This window comes from Athene noctua, chromosome 7, assembly GCF_965140245.1.
Source record: "Athene noctua chromosome 7, bAthNoc1.hap1.1, whole genome shotgun sequence".
NCBI lineage: Eukaryota > Metazoa > Chordata > Aves > Strigiformes > Strigidae > Athene > Athene noctua.
Genome location: NC_134043.1, coordinates 32362958 through 32388794, shown reverse-complemented (window position 1 = coordinate 32388794; position 25837 = coordinate 32362958). Strand labels below are relative to the sequence as shown.

The 25837-nt window shown below is 44.1% G+C and overlaps 1 protein-coding gene across 4 annotated transcripts in view; it reads left to right on the top strand.

Annotated features, from left to right (window-relative positions):
* UNC80 (unc-80 homolog, NALCN channel complex subunit) overlaps positions 1–25837 on the top strand; it is a 134880-nt gene that overhangs the window by 98180 nt on the left and 10863 nt on the right. For 2 of the 4 annotated variants that reach the window (XM_074910403.1, XM_074910404.1), the window contains 14 exons: positions 121–291; positions 505–597; positions 3049–3084; positions 3442–3660; positions 8335–8535; positions 10857–10980; positions 13259–13384; positions 15202–15325; positions 16070–16276; positions 17789–17973; positions 18859–19024; positions 19935–20114; positions 22103–22241; positions 24279–24335. In XM_074910403.1, coding sequence (XP_074766504.1) covers positions 121–291; positions 505–597; positions 3049–3084; positions 3442–3660; positions 8335–8535; positions 10857–10980; positions 13259–13384; positions 15202–15325; positions 16070–16276; positions 17789–17973; positions 18859–19024; positions 19935–20114; positions 22103–22241; positions 24279–24335 — 2028 coding nt within the window. Of the gene's footprint in view, positions 1–120; positions 292–504; positions 598–3048; positions 3085–3441; positions 3661–8334; positions 8536–10856; positions 10981–13258; positions 13385–15201; positions 15326–16069; positions 16277–17788; positions 17974–18858; positions 19025–19934; positions 20115–22102; positions 22242–24278; positions 24336–25837 lie in introns of those variants that run through there. The other 2 variants (XM_074910405.1, XR_012633934.1) reach the window with 2 other exon arrangements.

Sequence of the window (25837 nt, the reverse complement as noted above, 5' to 3'; positions counted from 1 at the left end):
GAAGCAATGAAATTGCTTGTGAGACATCCAAGGGTCCTCACATAGAAACTTAAGCCTGTGCTTGATATGAGTTTCAGGACTGACAAAATAAACCAGACAAAGTTTTGGTTATTTTTCCAGCCTCCAGATGCTGATGGTCTTGGAAGCACTGGTTCCCTGTTACTTGCAGAAACTGAAGCGACAAACCTCTCAAGTGGAGACCGTGACAGCAGCTCGTGAGGAGATTGCTGCTATGGCTGCCCTTGCCACGTCCCTGCAGGCCCTCTTGTACAGTGTAGAAGTGCTCACCAGGTAACCCACACGGTGCAAAGGTCTGAGCTGGCATTTGGTTATCGGTGTGGGGAGAGGGAATGCACAGGAGGTCACGATATGCAGCTTAGCTTGAATAATGGTTGAGTTTTAGACATGGTAAAATTAGTGCCAAATTTCACCAGATCACAAGCGGAATTTGAGTGCGCCTGTTAGATTTAGTCTTTAGTGTGCTATTCACCTTCCCATTGCCAGGCCTATGACAGCCCCACAGATGAGTCGATGTGACCAAGGCCATAAAGGAACCACAACAGCAAACCACACCATGTCAGCAGGTGTGAACACCAGGTAAGTCAGCGGGCTTTTCTTTCTTTCTTTCTCATTTTTCTGAATAGATTTTTTTTTTTGTTTTGTTTAATAAAGTAACATCTCAGTGCTGTCTGAGGAAGTGCTCTATGTACTGTGAGAGAAAACATTCAGATAAAGAGTATATAGCCCAGGACTGCATTTCTGACAGTAACCAAAATCCCCAAGACTAGAACCATGTGACTAAATAGAAGACCATGATATCAAAATGGAGGACACCCATCCTAAATGTCTTTTTCTTTGTTTCTCTTTCTGACTCTAGAAGTATACTGACAAAGCAATTATGTGCCTCAGTTCTCTGCTTTGCTTCTTTCTGAGTCTCCTGTCAAAGCAACCACTGGGCAGAGTGTGCTTGTGCAGCAGAAGGGTTGGATCCTTCTGGCCTTGATCTGAGAGACTGAACAGCAGCACAAGCTCAGACTGTATGTCAGCTGAGATTTGCAGAAACTGGCACCTCCTCCAGGTTTCTTTTCTTCCCTTCCCTATTGACTTTTCTTATGGTCTTTATCATCTTTATCTCCACATTGGTCTGGGTTGGTTTGGGGTTTTTTTGCAGTGACAGATAGCAAAGGAGTGAGTGGCAGAAATCTGAGAGAAAGGGAAGAATGACTGGGAATATTTTTGTTGTTAAAAAACCCCCACAAAACTCCCACAAAAAAAACTTCACACAGAAGATGGAAATAAGGAAAGAGACTGTAATACGGCTCCTTAGCCATAATGGCCATTCCAATTAGGCTGCTGCAAATTAGACAAGGCCACTGGACAATTTAGTCACAGAGCAAGGGTTTAAGAAATCTTGTTACAAAATACACCCTCAAGCATTTGGGATTATGAAGGTTTTCTTTGAAGTACTGATTACTCCTCCAGGTAGCCCTGCCTTCTCCTGGCCAAGATATGCCTTACTGTGCTTAAAATCTGAATGTTTTTGCTGACCTGGAAAGGGAATTCTCCCCTAGCAAAAGGTGGGATAGCTGTTCTTCCAAAGCGGAGTATTTCCTCAGGATTTCTCTTTTGTCTCTAACAGCTGATAGTAAGTCCATGCACAGCCAATAGTACAGGGGTTCTCAGACTTTCCTTCCCCATGGACCCTCTTCAAATACCTTTTGTGGCCACAGACCACCAAGACTTAACTCAAGATTTAAAGCACTAGACCACATCAAATATTTATTTCAATTTTCTCATGAAGGGTCTTCAAATTTGGAGAGAAGGGGAAATAATCTGTTAATGCACACACTCCTATTATAATATTTTTATTGCAATGATTCCATATAAATTTAAAATAATAGCATCACCACTCTTCCACCCCTGCTTTAAACCTTTGGGGAACCCCTGTGATGACACGGCCCCCCAGGGGTCTGTGTACCACAGGTTGAGAACCACTGGTCTAGTACAATACCATGGGCTGTATAGAACTGTAAATCAGGAACAGCCTTCTGGCAAGACATGCTTTCTGAGTTATTCCCTGTATTTCTTTGTATCGAAGGGAATAGAAATCACTCTCTGCATGGATCATCAAAGTGCTGTCATGTCAATTTATAGATGTGTAGTGTACACATCTTGGTTGGTAACTCCTGGAATCAGCCTGTTATTCTTTAAGACTTATTCAGGCATGGATGAAACACAGCTTTGACTTCCGGTCCTGGATCTGAGAAGCAGATAAACCCCTTCATGCTCAAGTCTGAAGTGGATTTACTTCTATTGCAAGGTTGCCTAGTCTAAGGAAAAATAAGGTGTAATGGAAAGTAGGGCTTTATGATTTGTCTGCTGATTTTGGACAGCAGTTAATATGTGTCTGCTGACAGGCAATGTAGAGACTCCTGATGCTATGTGACTCGGACATCTTGGTTTACATTTCCAGATCTTTCTTGTTGTCAAATGTTCAGTCTCTGATCCAAAATATTTTTGCACTGCTCCAGGTTTCCTGCCCTTGTTTCTTCTGTTGTGTTATCATTGCAACAGTCGTCTGCTAGCAACAGCAGGAGTCTCATGATGGTGGAATGATCACTGTTCCAGCCTTAGACACGTTAGCCAAGTGGTGCAGGGTTTGTTAATGCTTTCTCAACAAGAAGTGGCAAGAGAAAATTACAATAACTTCAAAAAACATGCTGAGATATTCCTTCCACTAGATGAGCTCTGGTTTTCACTACGGAAGAGAAATTGCTTTAAAGAGGCCTATGGCTTTTAAACCTGAATTTTTCCTTTCATTACAAGGGCAATAACAATAGGAATCTGTTCTTTGCTGCCAGTTGGGAGTTAAAGGCTATTCAATGTGGTCACTAACTATGTGTAGCCATTGTTCCAGTGACACAAGATACCATCCTGTCCATGGCGAGTATACCTCTACACTAGGCCAGTGTCGCCTTCTTTCAGAAAGGCACAGTTTTAGGCACCACTAAGTTGCTGTTTACATCTGCATTGTTTCTGTTTCTCCAGGTACCCAGAACAGGGAGCCAAACTACACTTTATCAGGTACAGTAAAATCTTTGCCTGGTCTTCCCTGACACGTTCCCCAGCAGTTTCCAGGCTCACCCCATGGGTCCCACCAACTGCTGCTCTGACAGGCAGCCTTTTTTCAAGGGAGGGTAGCAAAGGATAGTTCATATAGGAATTATTTACATTTTTAACAAAACTTTGCAGATTATAATTTTCCTTGGGTTTTGGTTGTTTTTTTGTTTTGGTTTTTTTTTTTTTCAGATGCAACTCTTTCTTTCCAATTTCAGCAGAAATCATCTGTTGCAAAAACAAGTTGGAGAGGTTGTTATAGTATGTGCCTACTGTTCCACTGTGTATAACACTTCCTGCTTTTTCTCATTTTATATACCCCAGGGAGAACCTCCACTTACTGGAGGAGGGGCAGGGTCTTCCCCGAGAGGAGCTGGATGAACGAATTGCCAGAGAGGAGTTCAGGAGACCGCGGGAGTCACTGCTGAATATTTGCACAGAGTTTTACAAGCACTGTGGACCAAGGCTGAAGATTTTGCAGAATCTGGCTGGTGAGCCCCGAGTGACTTCTCTGGAACTGCTGGATGTGAAGTCCCACATGAGGTATTCCACAGGCATTCTGCTTTTACTTGTTCATTTCAGGGGGATTCCTTTCTTTTAGCTCTCAATTTTTCATAATAGCAGACAGAATCACTTTTTGGTAGTGTAGTTGCATGTTGCTATCTGAAATAAGCAGAGCTTGTTTTGGATGTTCCTCAGATTGTACCTGACACTACTTGTGTATGAGGAAGGTTTCATGTGATCTACTCTGGTATCATTCAGACCCCCATCTCCAGTGGATGAAATAGCTCCACACAAGCCCATCTGATACATCAGAGTATGTTGCAGTGAGGAGCAGAGCAGATAAGGCTGCCTCTGCAGGGCAAGGCGTAGGGAAGCTGCCTAGCTGGCTGAAATGACCTTTATCCTCTCCTGTGACACAGTGCATCAGAACCAGCCGCTAACAAGCAAGAAAGGCAGAGCAACCACTGCACTGTATTGCACAAATGCCTGAAATATGGGGGAGGATATTTACAGGACCACTACCTCAGCATGTGCTACAGCAGGTGCACAAGTCTTTTATTTAAGGTGCAGCACTGAGCCCAGCTTGCTATTTGGATGTTCACTGCAAACTGTTTCATGTGGTGCTCACCTAGAAGAAGTTGGAAGTAGGGCCTTCTAAGCACTTTGGATCTGATTCTCTTCTCTGTGCTGTTCAGGGTAAACATAAAATAGCTTAAGTTGCTACTGAGAAGTTTGTCCAGCTGTAAAAAACAACAAAAACTGGGATAAGAGGGAACGGACCTGATTCTGTTGTCAGTTTTTCATTAATTTTCAGCAGAAACCCCTTTCTTACATAGTATTCCCTCAAGAAACATAAATTCATTAGAGTTGTTTCATGGTAAGATGGTTATCACTGCTCTGACTGTCACTTGTCAGAAGGAAAACTGGGATTAATATGAGGTGGTCCTAGTGTATTGCTTGGCAGGAGGGTCACAGGAAGACCTGTATTCTTTTATGAGACAAAGAAATACTTCAAGATCATTCTTTGAATACAGAATATTGTTTTGATGATTAAGGATACCAATTAAACTCAGACACTAGAGTGAAAAGAGTAGGTGCATTTTACTAGTGATAACCAATGTAACAGTGTAATACAGAAAACATGCAGTGAAAAAGGCACAATAACACACCTAAAGCAACAAATAGGAAAATACAGGGGAATGCATCAAATCATTACTACATGAGAGAGAGAATAGTGATTAAGAAAGATCCATCACCACTTGCATATGTTCCCATCACCCAGCCCCGCAGTGGCGGGGCAGCCCCGGTCACAGCGAGGGTTTGCAGAGCCTGTCCCGGCAGGTGGGAAATCCTGCACGGTGCGTCCACCCGTAGGTGAGGCTGCCAAAGTCGCTGTGAGCAGGCCCAGCCTTATATACCAGATATCAAGAAGTCAGAATAGCTAACACCTTTGTTTTGAGTGAAAAATTTCTGGTTTCATTCTCCTGTTGGATTCCACCCAAAGCCTGGCCAGGGCTCGGGGGAAACCAAGGGAGTTTCTAACAAAGCCAAATACGTGGGTTCTCAGCCTTGAACAAGGCTAAACAAGGGAAGCTGGATACATTCTCTCAGCATTTCATTCTCACTACTGATTATACTCTGTCTAAGCTGTATCTTTCACTAGTGGGCTTACATACTTTGTTAATCAATACATACTAAGTTAGCCTCTTCAGCTTAGGGCCTGTTGTTCAGGCTTCAGTATTTCAATGCTTTAGCACTTTTTACATCAGCATAAGTGGGTTGTTATAACTTAGTACAATACTTACTAACATAATGGTTATCAGTTATAAAATATACAGGATTCATCTATAGGTCAACTCTGGCTTGGGCCTATTGTCCAAGCAATTGGACAATTAGCACTTCAGATATCTAAATACCAAGAGACATTTTTTTATGGCCTCAGCCAGTGCTCAGTAGAGTATCAAAGTAAATAGGAAAGATAGCAAAGATACCTTAAGCTGTTTCAGACTTGCCTCAAAAGTCAATCAGAACCACCTCAACAATAATTTATTTTGTTCCCTGAACGCCGAGAGGCCATTCTGCCTGTGAATTATTTCTTTGAGTGCTATAATTTTTCCTCAGGAATAGCCTGCAAAGGAAGATGAAGGGTGACAAATCCTAGCAATGCACTGAACCAGCTCTGTTCCTGCACATGGACCAAAGAAAACCCTGTAAAAGCTCTTCTACCTTTTACATGCATGCTCTGGAAAAAATGGCAAACCCTCTTAGCTGGCAGATTCTGTCACAATTAGAGATCTTTGGATTCAAGCTGTCTCTATAGAACACAAAATTGTGTTTGACATTATTTGAGGTCTTGTTTAACAAATGCTCTGAATTCCTTTGGGAGTTGGGAGGTGCTTTTTGTTTGGTTTGTATGTTTGCATATCAACTGAATGTTGCTGTTCTCCCCCTTCTGGCAAATGTTTAATAATTTAGCGGATAATTTTAAGCAAGAGAATTCTGTTTCCACAGATGTGTGTCATCCTTATATATAGTGCTTGGCTGCAAACAGTGTGAAAACCTGATGGACACGGCTGCTTTTGCAGTGCCACCTTTACGTTTTTTCCAAGGGACACAAGCCTCAGAAATCAATACATCTATTTAGCTGCATTACAAACTACATGACTTTTAGCAGTAGAAGTCCGAGATAAGAACTTTAATCTTATGTTAGAAACAAAGGTGAGATTCTCAGGGCAGATTATGTTCTTGGTTAGACATGTTGGGTGTTTTTGTATGATTTCAGTGGGAGTGAGGAACATGTGTCTGATGAATGAACTTTATTTAGTGCAGTAAAGGGCTTGCTTCTTTTTACTATCCTAGTCTTACATTTGTATGCCACATAAGAATGCTCTAGTGTACTACCCAGGAGTATTGCAGTTTAACAGTAATGGGGAAACTTCATTTCTGCAGGTTTTATATTCCAGAGTAATTAAGTTTAATGATTCTTAAACTATTTTATGTCCCTCTCTTAAAAGACAAATTTAACAAATTTAAATCCATATGTACAGAAGGTGTTCTTGGTATATTTTCTGGAAAGATACTTTCTTGTGAGCAGATTTCCATGAAGCAGTCACAGTACACAGTAGTTAGCTGGGAAATACTGCATTCTTTCAAGAGGGAAGGTCTTTCATGGTCAAAGGTTATGGCAGCAAAACTAAGGGACTGGTTTGCAGAAGGTAATGAGTTGTGCTCTGGTTCTCTTATGTCTCCTGGAAGGTGCTAGAAATAACTGCTTTACTGGGGTTGGAACCTGAATTGCTTTTTCATGGTTAGCCCTAAATAAAAGTGAACATCCTCTTGATTCTTACATAAATTCATTTCATAATTATCAGTGAAAGGAATGACAGGATTTAACCGCTGTAGGAAAAAAACCTTATTTCTAAGTAGAGAACAGATTTACCAGAATGTGATGTGACAGCCATGGTCTCGGGAGGCTGACAAATGTAATTTCAGAGACTTCAGAAAACAAGATAATATGCTAGTCACTTCAGACAGGATTAATCTCACCCAGTTTTAGCCATTTAAAAGTTAAATGTTTAGTCTGCAAAAGTCATAAAGATCTTTTTGGATCCAATGAAAGGGGAGATGCACATCCAATGAGCTGTTTATCCCAGTATTGCAGAAGGTAAGAATTTCCTAGGTTGCTTACTTCTGTGTGAACGGAGCTAGACGATTAATTGAGATGGATGTCTCAAGTTGGATGAGATGGATTTTGCACTTTATATTGCATAAGGAAGTTTTCCTTATACCATTATGTGCCGCTGATATTGTATTGCCAGAAAGAAGTATAATTATACAATAATTTAAATTTCACAATGTTTAAGAAAATAGACCTGCTCCATAGTAGGACAAAGTAGTTGTGAAAAGTAATAATAAAGAAATAGTGGATAAAGAAACACTTTTATATAGCCCTTTTGGATAATCTGAAGAACTCATTGCCCTTGATATCGCTAGACAGATTTTAAAGAGAATAGAAATAAGTTCCATTAGTTGAAAGCATTTCAGAAGAAGCCCCCACAATATGAATAAGATTGTACTGTAATTGTCTACTACAAAGTCTGTTGATGTTTCAGGAAGTTTAAAGGCTTCTATCCCTTTTATTAGTAGATGTAGCTTTATTACTTATCTTTGTCTATCACAAATATTCAAGTATTTCAGTAGGTCTTTATCAAACTGCAAGTGTAAGTTAAATGTTGCTGTGGTATTTCACAGTCAATACAGAAAATGCCATCCGCAAGGCCATCTGGGAAGGTTAGAAGAAGCAACAGCAACACAATCTGTAGAGGTGTTAGGAGAAACAACTTAGAGCTGCAGGGAATAATCATACAAAGTACATGTTGTGTAAGCCTATGGGACAGCACATTATTTTTAAAATTTAACCTGAAAACTACACAGTGACACCTGTTAAAGTGGTGACACTGAAAAAAAAAGCAAAAAACCAAACCAAATCACTCATTAATTGACATACAAGTGATGTTAGATCTGTGTTTCACAGGCATTTGCAATGCTGTAATCTTACCAACAGCTCAGGTGCTTTGTTTTTAGCTACACAAATCTGTGATTACCATCTTTTTCCTTTTACTAGGCTGCTGAAGATTTATCTGTTAGTTCATTGGCATGTGTGGAGAAGGTCAAGCTGTATTTGATTTTCCTCTTAACAAACCCTGGTTTTAGATTGGCAGAAATTGCACATTCCCTGCTGAAACTGGCACCTTATGACACGCAGACGATGGAAAGCCGTGGTCTCCGGCGCTACATCATGGAGATGCTGCCCATCACTGACTGGACAGCCGAGGCGGTGAGACCTGCCCTTATCCTCATCTTAAAGAGATTGGATCGTATGTTCAATAAAATTCACAAGATGCCTACTTTGAGGTGAGCAGGTATGACAGAAACCCTCTGGGGTCCATTTCTGATGTTGCAAGCCTTGAAGTGTGGGTATGTCATCTAACTAAAACTGTCATGTTGCAGTGAACCTTTACAACATATCAGAAAATGAACAGATGTTTTTATCTCTGTAAGTGTGCATTTATGTTGACATTTTTGTTGTGTCTTCTGGTAGCAAGAGAAGTGCATTGTTATTAAGAAATACAGAAGGAAGTTCCATAAATCTCGTTTTTCTTTCTCCAAAATAAGTCTTCAGATTTGTAACACCTCACCCTCTTTATTAATTTTAGCTGTGAGTTGAGGAGATTAATTGTATTTTTTAATGGAAAGTTAAACTGTAGTAAGGGTATTTTTAGCATGCCTTCTCATGAAAATACTGTTAAGTTCTCTGTAAAGATAAAAATAGTCTAGAGCTATGCAGTAGCTTCTGAATGCTCCTTAGTGAAGGGAACAGAACTGCACTGATTGCATCTAGTGAAAGTCTGATGCATCACACAGCAGCTTTATGGTACTGGCTTTGGCAGCTTCAAGAAGTATCCAACATGGAGCACTCCTACCTCAGAGGCAGGGATACAAATCCAGTCTGGGTAGTATAAAATCTCTCAATCCTGTGGATTTTCCATTGATCTGAGTAAAAGGAGTCATTGGTCTCAGGCACCGTCGTGGGCATATGTCCTCAACTGCTTGAATCAGTCACTCTGTTGGCAGTCTCAGCTGAGAAGTCAAAGGATGTTAGAGAACATCAGAATGTAGGACTCAAACACAAAACTTTAGGTCCCAGTGGGAATCATAGGTACCCAACTAAGATGGAGCAAATGACAGGGAGGTGATCTCTTCTTTCTGACATCACTATCTACCGCTTTCCTTTGGCTAACAATTCACTTCAAGAAACTCCTGCTCTTGTAGGGAATTTAGAGGCAGAAATTTCGACTCTTCTCCTTCCTGTTGGTTTGATTCTTTGCCATGTCTTGCCTGCTTGTCACTCATTCTTTCTTCTCTTGCTCATACTTTCCCCTGCCTCAAAGGCAGCTTAGGGGTCTTCCTGTTCCTGAAGATCTTTCCTCTTTGTGTAAGCTGAATGAATGCTCATAAATTCAAATTCACTTCATATTCTCTCTGTCTGTTGCCTGTACCTATGCCTGGCTGAAATTGCTCTTCTGTACACAAAGGAACAGAGACAGCAAAGCCACTGGACCAAATGCAGCAACTACATTTAAACATCATTGGGCCAAGAAGTCTCTTAGAGACCTCGTGTGCACGCCCCACTCCGAAACCAGCATCTGACGGGAGTAGTATGTGTGTAAGAAAATACAAGAACAAACTACTATTCTAGAGATTTAGAAACAGGGGATGCGTAAGAACTTACGTAGTGAACACTTGATCCCCCATGTGTCTCTAAGAAGTCCACTGAGGAGCTTGGCTAGGATATTGTCTTGAGCTAACAGGTTATCCAAGCTTTGTCTGTCCTTCTGTCCCAGTAAGTGCACAGTCAGATGCTGGCTTGAGAATTATACATACTGCAAAGAGTCAGGCCCTGAGATGGAGGGTGTGAACCACTTTTGATGTTACGTATGCTGTGTCTGCTTATGATTAGGAAGGACTCCATTCAGTACCTGCCACAAGCCCTAAAAGCTGTTTTGCTGAAAAAAGCAAAGTGTCAGGGAAGAAAGGATCCTGGAATGAAGGACTTCGGTGCTGGTAGGGAATGAATCTGCTCTTGTGCACAGGGTGAGGAAGGTAAAGACTGTACTGCTGAGCCAGTTTAAGTTTAGGGCAGACTGTGACTGGGAGTCACTCTGGCAGAGCAGACCAGACTGCAGAGCAGCTTCCAGGGGGCACTCACAGCTGATGGGCTTTGTTCCCTTCAGGGAGAACACCCACAAGGCACAAGAGACAGAGGAGTCACTCTCAGCTGGGAGCACGGCACAGCAGGCCTTTTCCCCATATCGGCACACCCGAGAGAGCTGCCTGGTGGCTCCCTCTCATTCAGTGTGTCGGAGGGAAGCGTTAGGGAGTGAAACACAGCTCGTCCACCACTGCTGCTGTGAGGGGACTTGTGTTGCTAGTGCAGACCCCTCTTCTACGTTTCTCATCTCTCTCAAACGCCCAGTGTGCTCTGTGGCTCTGTGCTTTCCTGAGCGGCGCCGGTAAAACCTTTTCTCTGTTGCCCACTTTGTGCTCATCTTGGACGTCGTTGCTGTCTGACATGTTTCCTCTGTGGGCGTCACTGTGTGTCAGTCACCGTGTTTAAGAGCGTCTGGTGGGGGGCAGGAGGCCTGCGGCTAACGGCACCTACTGTTGTATTGCAGGCGCCAGGTTGAGTGGGAGCCTGCCAGCAATTTGATTGAAGGGGTTTGTTTGACACTTCAGAGGCAGCCAATCATATCCTTCCTGCCTCACCTTAGGTCTCTGATCAATGTGTGTGTCAATCTGGTGAGTAGCCGAGCGGCAACCCCGTGAACCTTTGCTAAACCTCCCCCTGCTGTTGACTTCTCTGGACTGAAGATGACAGTTCATTCCCATTCCTGTCATTTTTACCTGTCCCCCTTTCCCCCCACAAGGGGACTTCGCAAGTGACACTAGAGATAGCAAGGTTCATTTTTGAAGTGGTGCATGGGGAGATACACCGGTAGTGGTGGTCAAGCGATTTATTTCCGTTGCTTCCCACGCACCACTTTGAAGATCCACCTTTGCCAGATTGAGCTGAGAGCTGAGGGCTGCAAGTTGGAGAGTGGGGTGGTGGAGACTGCACACACCTGGTAGAGACGGGGAGAGGGTGGCACTGGGGATACCTACCGTCTCCAGTGGGGAAGGACCCTGATGGCTCCGTCAGAGGCCAACAGGTGTTGGCTAGTTAGAAGGGTTTACATGGGTGGATTCACTTCACTGTTTGCAATGTCCCTGGCTTGATCTAGTACAGGTTTGCACTGTACAATGTTCAGATCCCACTCTTAGTAGAATTTATGCTCCTAAGTGTGTTACAACAGAGACATGATACAGATGGAGTCTGTCTGGTCATTCACTGATAGACTGTGGTGTTTCTGCAGGTGTTATACTGAGGGAAAACCCTCCATTTGGTATCTGTAACTCCAGCCATTTGGACAATCATGCATGCTTTCATTCCATGTGGAAAAAATACAAATAAGGGGTAAAAGACTGCACTAGCATTTTAATTGTTCTTGGATTTTATAACATTTTCTCCTTAGAACGTAAATGTTGTCACTTTTTCTAGTGCTTACAAAAACCTCTCAGGGTTCACCAGTGCTCTGAGAGGCTTTAAAAACAATGATCATCACTAAAATGCAGTATCAGTTTTTGCCAGGTTCCTGTCCTTCATGTCCATTCAGCACTGATTGCTGCAAGGGCAGGGAAGCTGCAACCTGTCAGAGTCTGTAAGACTTCTTCCTTTATCAAGTAGAGGTAGCTACAGGAGGTACTGCAAATCTGGGCCCTCAGACTACTTAGGGTTGCTACACAGGGAGGCTGCTATAGAGTTAGCTCAAGTACAAGTTTAGAATGGACTTGCAGTTTGGCAAGCAGGCATGGCAGAGTGATTCACGCCCGCAAGCTCTCCAGAGGGCCTGCATCAAGAATTAGCCAGTGCTCTAAAAATAGCAGAAAGCTCTGCAGTGCTGAAATGCAATCATCATGCTTACATTCAGGTGGCTGGGAACACCAGGGAGAGCTACCAGGAAAAGATGTACTCCTACTGTCAAGAGTATTTTACTCTTAGCTGTCAGAACTATAGCCACTGTGAGCTGTGGGAGAACCCCTGACTGCATGCTGTATCATGTGTAGACCAGTTGAACCACAAAGCCCCAAAACAGATCAGACAGGAGGGCGGGGAAATGTCTAAATGATAATCCATAGTGATACAAAGAAAGGGCTCAGCCTCTTCTCTTTCTAAATTGTCCTTTGGTTTTCTGGTTATTGCGTTTTTCCCCAGGCTGAATTTGGAAAAAGAAGAGTGCATTCATCTCCCCTAAGCTTCCGTGTCTGCCAGGTCTACCCATTCCTGTCATCTAGATGTGTCTAGTCATGAAGAGAAACAGGCATATGCAGGCCTGTGATTTAATTCCTCCTGAGGGACACATCCAAAATGGTTCAGATAACTCCCACTAGAAGTGCTATTTTCTTGTGCTGATATTTCAAGGAGTCACATTCAGGTGACTCTGCTTCAGGTCAGGTGAGAAGAATCATACTTAATAACTCCTAAGCACAGACTGTGTTTGAGAGGAATCTGAACATTGTACAAAACCCGACTTGGGTCAGACTTAGGACATTATTTTTCAAGTAGATCAGCAAGAGAAGGGAAAAGATGTCCAGTTTCAATGCAGACTTTTTGCTTTGATGACATATTTTTATTTGTTACAGTCATTACATGACATATCCTCCAACTCTTAACTATTCCACCAGTCCAGTGCTGGTCATTCAAGGCTGGTACTGGGTACATTTATAAACGTACCAGGTTACCTGTGTGCACTCCTCCCATCCTTGCTGGTTCCCCCTTCTCCCCTCCCTTTCCCTGCTAGAGCTCCTTCTCCCCACTAGTCCCAGCTCCCTCAAGGACCACTGGGGGGGCTGGTTCTCCTAGATCCACCCTAACTCAGTGCTCGATGAAAGGCGCCTCCATTTCACTGATGTTGGAGGATATGGCATGGATGAAACTGTAAGCAGTCAGTTGTGGTGATGTGCTCTGTTTGTATTGCAGGTGATGGGAGTGGTAGGACCCTCCAGTGTGGCTGACGGATTACCCCTTCTTCATCTCAGCCCTTATCTCTCGCCACCTCTGCCCTTCAGCACAGCTGTTGTCCGGCTTGTAGCATTGCAGATACAGGTGTGTCTGCCCTGGCCTGTGGCCAGGCCTGTTATAGCTTCTGGTTGAGACACCAACTCATCGGTGCTCTGTTTTCTTTCTGCAAAAGCTGGGCAAAAACTGTGGAACATACACCAAAAATGAAAGAGAAACAACATTCTCCCTTCTTTTGAAGCCTTGAACTCAAGCTCAGAACTCACCTGTTGGGGCCAAGTCCACAGCAAGCATCCATCAGCTTAACACTGCTGTTGGTCCAGGGAGTTTGGCTGATTGATGCTGTATAAGGCTCTGACAAGAATGTTAGGGTTCTCTGCAGGATCTAAGGAGTTAGCATAAGCCTCCTGCCACAGGCAGATGGGCCCTGCCATGGGTCACATCCATGCAACCCTACCTTTTTTCCTGTGGGACCACGTGTGCAACTGAGAGTGGAGTTTGTGCTCTTCTGCTCTTACCCGAGCTGGTCACACAGTGTGCCAGCTCAAAAAAACAGCGCAACTTGGCCTTTCAGCTGCTGACTCAATAGCATCCTTGTTGTCCAGAATAAAAAAACCCATCCTGGACTTTTTGGAGAATTTCATCACTATTCCTTTCTCATAGCAGTGCCATAATTATTACAGAGTCTTTCTGCCTCTGGTATCCCTTTCCCTCCCCATTGGCATGAAATCAGACAGAATGGTGACCAAAGAAGGTCAAATTTCCTAATCTAGCTCCAACTTGCATTTTTAAATATGCATTGGCACATCCATTTTAATACTTCAGCAGGTATTTCTGAGAACAGGGCGGCTTGGGAAGGAAGGCTTATAGGAACCAAAACACAGTGCTGTTTCTCAGAGCACAAAAGGATGTTTTGATACCAACTGACACAGAATGAGGACAGATTTCTTCCAGCTCTGAGGTAATGGTTCTTTAATCAAAAGCAAAAAAAGGGCCACCTTCACCTTCTCTGAAATCTTTTGTCTTTTTTAAAACTAGATACCAAATTAATAACTTTTTTAAAGTATTGGGAGTTTTTACTTTTGTTATCCTCTTCTCCCTGTTCACTCATTCATGGGTTTTAAATGTAATGAAAACCAAACATGTGAGAAAAATATTTCCAGCAGGATATGAAACAGAAGTACTTCACACCCATCAGAAAGCATCTTCTCCTGGAAGTTCTCAGCTCAGGTCTGTGAGCTTGAGGGGTTGAAAGATTCAGTTGCAGTTCACAGCTAAGTCTGTAGCAACTGGAAGGTTGTAAATGAGCAGAGGTTCTAGTGACAGTCAATTGTATTACCTTCTTCTAAAGAAGATGAAAGACCTTTCAGTTTAGGCTTAACTATGTGTCAAGAAGTAAACATGCATTTTATTTATTTTTAGGAGTTCACTCTTTGCATTAGGAGGACGATTGGGCAGCACAAAGTGAGGCACAACAAAAAACGTGTTTGGGAATAACCTCCATGTTCAGACAGCAGAATATTTAGATGATGTCATTTGTGCAACTTCCTCTGTTTCTTTTTTTTATTCCCCATATTATGGGTCAGTTCCTGATACCATTCACAGCAGTGCAAAGTTTAACACTCAGCTGACTCCTGTGGGATACATCTGATTTTGTTAATGGTATTTATAAGTTAGGAATCTGGGCTTCTTACATCTTGGCTATGACAAGAGCAGGTGACACCTGTGTTACTCTGTGAATTCCTTTCACTCCTGACTTAAGTGGTCTCAGGGCTTCTAATTCAATCAATGCTGGTGTTGTACTGTGTAAACAGGGTGCCCAGGGGATCGTCATTCCCTGCAGTAACTTGTGTGCGTGATCTGCTGATGAAATCGTTTAATCCTTTCTTATTATTACTGCACAGGCTTTGAAAGAAGATTTCCCCCTAAGCCATGTCGTCTCCCCATTCACCAATCAGGAAAGAAGGGAAGGAATGCTTTTAAACCTACTGATTCCATTTGTGCTCACAGTAGGATCTGGAAGCAAAGGTCTGACTAATTTAACAAAAAGAATTTTTCTCCCCCTTTTCTGACAACTGATGTTTGCACTTTCCTTGCCCTCTGTTGATTTTTTTATTTTTATTTTTTTAATTTGTTTTTCTGTCACTGGCAGTGTGTCAGCTAAGTGCCCTTTGGGTCCAAGACTGAAAAGAGCCCCATTGGGAGAAGTTGTTGTGGTTGTTTCTTCTCTTTGTTTCACTGTGCCATGGTTCTTGAGTCAGGTCTTACACAGACATGCTCCTTCTTTTGAAACTGGGGTGCAGGGCAAGACAAATCTGTTGTAGCAGAAGCTACAGAGGGGAGCAGAGGTCACAGAAATTGTGTGCCCCTGTGGATCACAGTCTGCCCAATCCATGCCGCTTGTCTGGCAGAAGTCCTGCTCCTTGCTTTCTTCTATAGAGGGTGATCGCTGGTAAATCCCTAAATGAAAGCAAAGAGTGCAGGGAGAGGGGAATGTCGAAAGGAAATGAGATCACGAGACCACTGAACGGGACATTTCTTTGTGCTGTGTAGCTCTGTGTATGTGTGTGTTTGTGTTGGTGCTAAAATAAACTATGCCTTTGCTTGCAGGAGGAGAAGCAGCATAACAAGGTGTGGGGGACGGAGTTTTGGCTTAGGGGACGTTTGAGATTGCACCCCATTTTGGAACTGAGCAGGGTCTGGATCTTTTGGGTGTCTATGATGGGATGTAGCCTGATCTTTCTCTCTCTTTCCCCTCCCAATGCATCTCAGACAGCCCCTGGCTGGAGCAGCCTGAGGTCCTGCTGCTGCTCCAGACTGTTATCAATATCCTCCTGCCACCTCGCATCATCAGCACTTCCCGCAGCAAGAATTTTATGCTGGAGAGCTCCCCTGCCCATTGCTCCACCCCAGGGGATGCGGGGAAAGATCTGCGGCGGGAAGGTCTCGCAGAGTCCACCAGCCAGGCTGCCTACCTGGGTGAGTGATGGCTTCTGCTGACCACTGAGACAGAGATAAAATGGAGCGTTCAAGACTGTAGACAGCACCAAAGAAAACCATCTCAGGCAGGAGCTAACTGAGCTCTTCTGAGCTGCTTTAGGTCTTGTCCTGAGCAAGGGGCCAGGCTAGAGTGTACCTCTGGAATGTATCGCAACATGAGCAGTGTCTGCACTGCAGCTGGAGGGGATTGCAGCACAGGTAGAAGTTGCACAGTTTTCATATGGCCAGAATATAGCAGTGAAGCCACCAAAGGCAAGTCAGACTGTCTATCAGCCCCTAATATCACAGCTTCACTGGCCCTTGGCTAGTTAGGGTGCAGTGTGATGCAGCCTGCCTGCCTGCTGGCCCTGTGTACACACACTCCTTACTGACTGGTATTCCCTTCACTCACTGTATGCTGCTGCAACGTAATACTATATTTTCTCACATATGACCCACAGGTGAAAGGAAATAAAAAATAATCAAATCGGAGGTGGCAGCAGCACTGCAGGTTATTGGGGCTATACGGGGAGAGTTCTGTCTCCAAGCTCTCGCTCCTTCAAACAGCTTCCCTGTTTTTGATTTTGTGAGGGCATTTATCTGAAGACTTATATTCAGGTCTTTGTTAACCTATATCTGAGGAATGGGGTAACGCTAATGAAAAAATGGCGGTTCACCACTGATTTAGCCCCCCACTCCGACAAACCTGAATACAGATGTGTGATGACTGAGATGTCTTGACCATCCCATCAAGAAAGATGGAGTAGTCAACTTTCCCCCAACAATTCCCCGGTCCCCCTGTGCCAGACCAGGGGAGCATGGAAAAGGGGAGATCCCTTGTCTCTCCTGTGACCTAACTGTTGGTCGCTGCCCACTAATATAGAGCTTTGTTTTCAACCTCATCGCTGTTCATCCCATTTGTAATGCAGTGCTCTAGTGAATTACGGCCCCTGGCTTACTGGACCGTGTTTTTGTTTAGATTACAGTTTGGCCATGACTCATGCAGCTGCACTGCTAGAAAGGTTCTTTTCATTACCCCATAAATAACCTGAAGGTTATTGTGCTCACAGGGTGACTCTTTGTGTGGATGTGCTTGATCAAGATTTTTGAGGTTGTCTGATCAGACAGGGCTGTATTCCCCCTGAGCTGCTTTCAAAATATCTGAATTCCAGGAAGAAAAAAGAACTCTTCAGGGAGGGAGAGGAGAAGCTAGAGCAAGAAAATACAGAGGAACTTAGGTGTGAAGTAGGAAAATTTCTCTGGAAATGGGACTCTCAGTCCTGATCCCTAGGCCTTTATTATAAGAAGCTTGCCCTCCTTCCCTGCCGTGTTTGAAAACTGATAGAAAGGACAGTTGTGACTCTGAGGTGTGTGGGTGTGCATGTGCACGTACATGCATGCATGCCTGTGTAGGTTTGTGCCCGCTGTGGCCCCCCTCTTCCTCCCTCAATGCTTGTAAGGGACACTGATAACATCTCTGACTGCCGTTTGCTGATGTGTGTTCCCCTGTAGCCCTGAAGGTGATCCTTGTTTGCTTTGAACGGCAACTGGACAGCCAGTGGTACTGGCTGAGCCTGCAAGTCAAAGAGATGGCACTGCGGAAGGTGGGAGGGCTGGCCCTGTGGGATTTCCTCGACTTTATCGTTCGAACACGGATCCCTATCTTTGTGCTCCTCCGGCCCTTCATCCAGTGCAAGGTAACAGTTGCTTTGGCTCCTGATATATCATTCCCTGAAGGCAAGATATCCTTTATTCCCCTGCTGAGAACAGAGGAACAGCACTCATCGAAGAACTGTGTGTTCATGTAGGGAGTGACTTTTCAGAAGTTAGTAGGCCTGAGAACCCTTTGAAACTATATCACAGGGCTTTTTCCTAGACAACACTAAAGAGTATGCCACTCATACAGGAGCTGTGATCCATGGAGTACAGCTAGTCTGTATTCCCCTGGATGGGAAGGTACTATCAGGCTTACCAAGAGGGTTTGCACGTCAACTTAATTTTGCAATAAAGACACTCAAAGCACTTGGAAGTAGTGTGGTCGCTCTGAACCTAGGAGGGTGTTGGCATGGTTGGCAGAAATCTCTTTGCACAGAGTTGGGGAATAGAGCTAACAGCCAAGAAAGACCACACCACTTTCCATCTCTTGGGTGAGGGTTCTGACAGGGCTTTTGTGGATGGACAGACAGCTGCTAGGCTGAGGTGGCCAGGGCTTAAGTTAATCATGGTTCTTTCCTGTTTACCAGGTAGACTAGCACATGGTCCTCCACCTTATTTAGCCTATCATGTCTCCCCACTTGGACAGACTAAACCATCTTGGAGGAAGGAGCTGCCTCGTGTCTGAGGGCAGGGTTTAGCATAAGGAAGCCCTCGCCCCATGTACCAGTATCAGTGAGGTTTTGATATCTGTTCAGTCAAATATAACATTGTCCTTGCAAGACAGGTGGAAACCTCATAGCTGGAGTCAAACCCTCCTGCCTGCAAAGAGGACAGTCTGCTGGCTGCAGGCTCATGCTGGTCTGCAGACTAGTTCCTGTTCCCTGGGCATCATTTCCCTGCAATACTAACGTGTCCCAATTTTACAGCTGCTGGCCCAGCCGGCCGAGAACCACGAGGAGCTGACTGCCCGACAGCACATTGCCGACCAGCTGGAGAGACGGTTCATACCGCGCCCGCTCTGCAAGAGCTCCCTCATTGCTGAATTCAATAACGAGCTGAAGATCCTGAAGGAGGCAGTGCACAGCGGGTCTGGTAAGAGGAGAGGGGAGACCTGGATCACATCAGCCCAATCTGGAGAGAGACCTGGAACACATCAGCCCAATCTGGCCAGCTGGCTTGCTCATAAATTAACTTGTGAGGCAAGACCTGCCCACTGCCTAGCAGGGGCACGGGGTAATCCACCCACGCCCCGAGAGCCTGCCCCTGGAGCAGGCCCTATGCCCAGCCCAGCCTTGCCACTGGACAGCCATCAGGTGTCAGGGTGAGTGGTGAAATGCACCTTGTCGTGCCCATTTTTTCTACCAAGTCTGAGTCCTTTTTCCCAGCAGCCGCCTCTTGCTGTCACAGCTGACATGTGCGGCCCCAACCCCCAACACAGCAAAGCCGCTCACTCCATCTCTGTAAATCCGAAGCTGCTCGTGCAGAAACGTCTGTTTGCAGCAGATCTGTCTCCTAATTTCTCCTCTTGATGTCTTTTTGATTCTTCTCTACCGTGAGGTCCAGATGAGGGTCCCCTAGCAGACTGAATTCTCTCCTGCATGAGGGAAGTTTTCTCCTTTAACAGTCACCCTTGCTGCCACGAGGTGGCAGCTACTGCTTACACACGGCAAGAGATTTTACGTGCTTTGTTCTTAAAACAAATTCAAAAGAAAATGCCTCAGCCTTTTTGCCTTGGTAATAATTTGTCTTGTTCCTAAATGTTGAAGCTAATCTGGAAAATATGGCGCTAAAGTTAAGGGAGAAAACCAGACTGCGTGAGAAAAACAGACAGAGGTTTGGGAGAGATGAGGTGAGCCAGGGCAGCCGTCTCTGTTTTTCTGCTGCTGCCAACCCCTGCCCCACCATGGGGCAGTCGGGTGCCTGATGTGACAGGAATGCTTGGCTGGTCGTTGATGTCCAGTGCCATCACTGACCTGGGTTTGCCTTTCCCACTCTTGTGCAGCTTACCAAGGGAAGACATCTGTCAGCACCGTGGGCACCTCCACCTCCGCTTACCGCCTGAGCCTGGCCACCATGTCCCGCTCCAACACTGGCACCGGCACGGTCTGGGAGCAGGACAGCGAGCCTTCCCAGCAGGCCTCGCAGGACACGCTGAGCCGCACAGATGAGGAGGATGAAGAAAGTACGTGGTTACTAATTTGAGCTAAGCCCCCAACACCGGAGATGTGCTCTTGATACCCCAGAGGGCAGCTGGGAGGGGAAGACAGTTGTCCCTGTCCCAGTGTGAACAAAAGGCCCGTAGGGGCATGATGCTAAGAAACTGGTCTGGTCGCCACACAGTTCATGGTGTTAAAGCCTGGGCCGTTACATACCTCCTCACTCCCTCCTGAGCTCTGGGTAGGGAAAAGGGAAAGGCACGGTCAGATTTTTAGTGTATGAGACCTGGGCTGACACGCAAACCCCACACTGCTGACAAGGCATTTGGCAATGAATCCTCTCTTTGACCTTCCTCATGGCTGTGGCTGGCTCTGTAGTTAGGATCCTGTTCCTGCAGGGTCTTAGTAATTCCCGCTCATCGCTTCTGTCCAGATGCTCCGACGTGGAATATGTTGTCCTTGTGCTGCATGGGATCCAGCTGTGGCTCTCTGCAGGGTGGAATGTCTGTGTGCTTGTGTCACTCGATTAATAAAGAGGAAATTAAGCCTTAAACCTACCGACAACAAAAGCTTGATCTCCCTTTCGGGCAGGTTCTGGGGCTGCCAGGCTTTCTGGTGCCAGTTTAGAAGGAATGGGATGGTGAATCTTTCAGGGACTAGTTTGTAATGACCTGAATGTTGCTTTGTCATTTCAGCTGAGTTTCATGTTGTTCTTGGAATTTTGCCTTCTCTCTGCCTCTGATCTTTTCATCTGCTTCTGAGTTGCCCATCACTGAAAGCCAGGGTTAGAAAACTCTGCTCATATGTCATCAGGCTTGGGCTTCCCCCTACTTTAGCAGGGATACTGTCTTCTGGTCCTGCAACGGTTGGTTGCCTCGATGCCTGAAACTCAGGCACTCCACTTCTGTATTTGAGGAGTGCTGACTGTTCCCCAAAGACATTAAACAAAAGGAGTGAAAATGGGTGGCTCAAAAGAAAGGCCTGTGCAGTTACAGCAGAACTGCCTTTTGAGAAAGAACAGTTAGCCTGAAACTTTCCAGGCTCAGCCCAACTTTATTTTAGCTGGCTTCATCACTAAACATCATACAATCCACCCAGTGCTGTCCTGCTGATACATTGCTCTGATACTCACTGTGGCAAACTCTGGTTTCAGCCTCAGATTAATTATGAGCCACTGTGTGGAACGATGAGTGCTATCTTCCTATTTGCTTGCGGCTGTATTACCTCAGCCCTGCTCTGGCTTAATGCTGCCATGAAATACATACAGTATATCCAATTTGGAAGAGGTCAAGAAGAAAAGAGAAAATTACGCAAAACTTCCCCTTTGTTTTATTTGTTTATTTGTAATGAGAAACTGTTGTGGTAAAAACCACAACAGAGTAATTTCTTTCCAGGTACTTTATGTAATTTGAAACAGCACTGAAAATCTCAAGCAGTCCTGATCACGATCCAACTGTCTGCATAATTCAGTTGCAGTATGATGTATTTGAGTCAATTTATCCCATTTTTTTGTTGACATTTTAAAATGCGTTTCTCAAAGGGTGTTAAAGGGTGTCAGTTCTGTATTTTGCTGTTATGTATTTTCTCTTTTGTAACAGTGCTTTGCTATATTATAGCAGCAGTTTATTTCACACCAGCAAAACATCCAGTTATAACTTTTATGACACAAATTGTTTGTATATTAATAAACCATTTGTTCATCACAGGAATTAAGCCCTAGTGAAAGCTGAATTCCCCAAACATGTTTTCCTGAGAGCCATATAAGATGAAAGGATACATAAATCCCTGCCCTGTGTGTGCTGGGTTCTTCATCCTGCAGGGTTTTATGCAATATATCTTTCTGAACTGTGACTGTAAAATCTAATGGAAGTATTCAAATTTGCAGGCATGGGGTCTTGGTAAGTAAGTTCTGGGTACACCTTTGGCATCCTGTTATCTCTTGACAACTGTAAATACACAGGCAGGGTTTGGGGTGGTTGTTTCCTCTTCTTTCCTGTTTTTTCTTTCTTTCTAGATGATTCCTTGAGCATGCCCAGTGTGGTAAGTGAACAAGAAGCATACCTTATGGGTGCCATTGGGAGGAGGCGGTTCTCCAGCCATCTCTCCAGCGTGTCTGCACCTCAGGCTGAGGTGGGCATGTTACCCAGCCAAAGGTAACAGCATGGGCTTTTCACCTTTCCCATTATATTCACGAGAGCAGAAATGGTGCAGGTACATTATGTGTACATCAGAGATGTAAGATAAGTAGAATCAATGCCCAGCATAGTGATGCTAATTCATCCTGAACTAGTGTTGGACTAAGGGTGCAGGGTTGGAAATAATGATTATCCAGAATGATCTGTCTTGTGTAAGGTCCATAGGAACAAGCTGTCATCCATAAAAACCTTCCTCTTAAAATGTTTCAGAAACCCTCAGAACTACTATTTTCCTCTGCTACTACTGCGGATAGCAAAAAGAAAACACATGATTTTGGGGTTACACACTGAACCAGGGGACCATACACAATCTGTGTAGGAGGAATCCTGAGAAGCTGGGAAGGGGGGCAGAGGCATCCTGTTTGAATTGTTTTCTCCCATGTAGTCTTTGTCCTTCCTAGAACAGTATCTAACTCATCGCAGAAACTGAATGTCAGGTTCAAATATGGGATTTAATACTGTTTAAAACCAGAAATATACTTGTTAATAGAAATAACTTTGAACGCCTTATTCCCGGTTAACATGGTGGTAAAATGGAGATTGGAATTTGGGAAATGTATGTCTTTAGAAGATGTGGAGAGAAGTCTTGCACTTAAATGTGATTTTTTTTTTTTCCCTAAATAAGCAATGTTTATTGTTTTATTTGTCTGTGACAGTTATCCAAGGATATCTGACAACAGACAGATTAATTTATGTTATTTCCTTTGAACCTTTAAAAAATAAATTCTACGTTATCTCTTGACCAGCCTTGGAAAATCAAACAACATTGTTCCCTCCCCAGCCTTGCTTGGAATTAAAAGAAATAACCTTGATACATAGAGGAAAAGTAACAGCTGTGGTACATACCAGCAGAGATAGGAGAAGTGATTTACAAGAGAGAAGTTATACAGATTTTATCTGGGAGTTTTCACAAAAGGGCTTACAGGAACTCATCTGACTTTTGAACTCAATTGATTCAGTCCCTTTCTCTCTTGAAAAATTAATATGCAAGACTGCATTTTCCTCAATCTTTCACTACTATCTTCAATGCATAAACTTCATAAGAGTCACAGTTGACTGATAGCAATGTTTGCTTTGTGCAATCCCAAGTCATGGTGATGCTGAGAAAAAAAGACTTTAATTACAACAGAGCTTTGCTCTCTACTTTTTAAGTACATGGTATGCCAGGAGAATCACTTTTCATCTGTGTAGGGAAGCTCAGCAAGCATAATCATAGTCCACAACATCGTGCCCTTTTTAGTTATGGATGGTCTCCGGGCTTTCAGATTGCCTCACAAATGTAAACTAATTAATGTTAAGTAATATTATTATTGTTTTCCCGCTGGTAGCCCAGCAGACTTCTTTCTTTCTTTCCTGTGTTTCCTATGGGGTGAAGAGGCTGCTCCTGCCTGAATGGCAGAATGTGGAATGGCAGAATGGTAGAAAAGCAATGTGACTGTGTACTCGTTTGCCAGGACCCACGCCAGCTGTTTACTTACAGTTTCATTGCACCATGAGACCTTGTTTTCCAGATGTTTGTCCTTAGAGTCATATCAGAAGGAGAGTGTTCTATAGTTCATGGGAGATAGATTAGTCCTCCCTCAGGAAGAAGTGGCTCATGGGGAAGGGGGGAAGAAAAAAGCTTTCTATGAAGCTGGAAGTAAATAGAACTGAAATAAATGAAAATGCTGCAGGAAAATGGCTTTGAAAGCAGTTCCCTGCCCTTATTTCCTGTGGAAACACATCCTACCAAACTTCTCAGCTCTCCAATTTTCAGCAGAGATGTAGAAGTCTCCGTATAGTGTAAGCTCCCTCTAAAGACTGCTCCTGTTATCAGATGTTCTTTCAGCTCCTCTGAGTCATATATGTGCTGTTGAGCGTGCGAGACCAATAAATGTTACCGTCCTTTTTTTACCTTTTTATTCCTTTGATATTTTTTCCCTTGAAAACAGAGACAATCGCATGCTTTTTGCATTTTCTTTCCCTAAATTCTTAATCTCCCTGCCCCTCCTGCAGTGAACCTAATGTCCTCGATGACTCCCCGAGCCTGGCCACTGAGGGCAGCCTCTCTAGGTACAGTGTTAACACTACCTGTCTGTCAGTGTGTGTGCTGGGAAATGAGCCGTTTCCAATCTCCTCTGTCTCTTCCCCTCACCTTTTGTCGCTCTCTCCATCTATGTCTCTTGTGGCTCATTGATATTCAGGCCTGCAAGTCAAAGGTGTAGCAACCCACCTTCAGTTTTCAGCTTTGATTGCCAATGACTTTGAGGAGGCTAAGGGGAAGGGGAAAGAAAAAACCGTAGCAAGTGAAATAGCGGTCTGGCTGGCTAGCCCCAGGGTTTTCCCCTTGTTTAGCAATTGCTTGAAAGGCATGAGAAAGATTATCCACAAGGCATTAGCTGTAGCCTGTTATAAGCATTAGTCTGGAGGCTTATATAAAACAGAGACATCTGTTTTTCCATTCATCTCACAATGGTGTCTCCACAAAAAATAACAATATCAAGCTGTGTTCTTTAACATTCACTAATAAAACTAATTATGATAAGTCCCATGGAATATAGTTCTCTGTGGATGCTTTATAGTAATTCTTGTTATTTTCACAAAGTGTTTCCAATACTCAAATGACACCTTAGAAAGCTTGCAGGTGAACACCATTAATATGCATTTAAAATTGCCCTGTCAGTGCTGCAGTGCAGGTCTAGCTGTTCCCCATTACCCGTGGACAGGGGAGTTTATGTGCAAACACTGTTACGGCTGTGCCCATCAAATGGGTCAGGAGTGAGCTTAGAAGGGAGGGCTGCACCTTTAACGGCCAGCTCAGTTGTCTTAATCATCCTCACTGTTCTGCTGCTGTGCTCGCACCTCTCAACTCATCCTCGTGAGGTCAGAGAGCTGTCGTTAGTCGCAAGAGCATCTCTGTTTCCTTCCAGAAGAACATGGCCCCTTACATTGGTAACTCAGAGGGTAACACACTGTTTCATTACTTTGCCACACCAGCTGAAGATGGTGGATATATTGAGAGAAGTTTGTGTGAATGGTTTCTATTTTGTTAGCTCGGTTTTAGGTGTCAGATAGTGGCTTTTTGGGGTGGGGACAGGCTGCTTTGCTTGTTTGTTCATTCTTCTCGGCTGACAAATGGAGAGTTCATCACTGGTGGTGTCACTGAGATCATCCCATGATTCATGGTGTCCCTTGTGTGTGTGAATCCTGCTTTGGCAGATCAGTCTCTAATTGGTGCTACTGTAGGAGTGGTGTTAGGAAAAGACATCGGCTTGTTGGCAAAGATGGGAATACTGTTATTTGGTGTTGTGATACAGCAAAATGGATTGCATGGTCATCTGAGCATGTTTTGGGGCCTAAAGAGAACAGAAGTCATTCAGTGGAAGAAGTTTAGTGCCGTCCCTTAAGCAGAGCTAAAAACTCACTACAGTTGAGGAGGATGACAAAGGAGAAGGTTCATATCTGAGTCAAAGCCATAATGTCCTGATACCAGGTTACATCAGTGTTGAATTTGAAATGTTTTGATCTCGCAAAATGGGGGGGAGTCACTCCTAATAATGGTGGTGAGGCTGAGG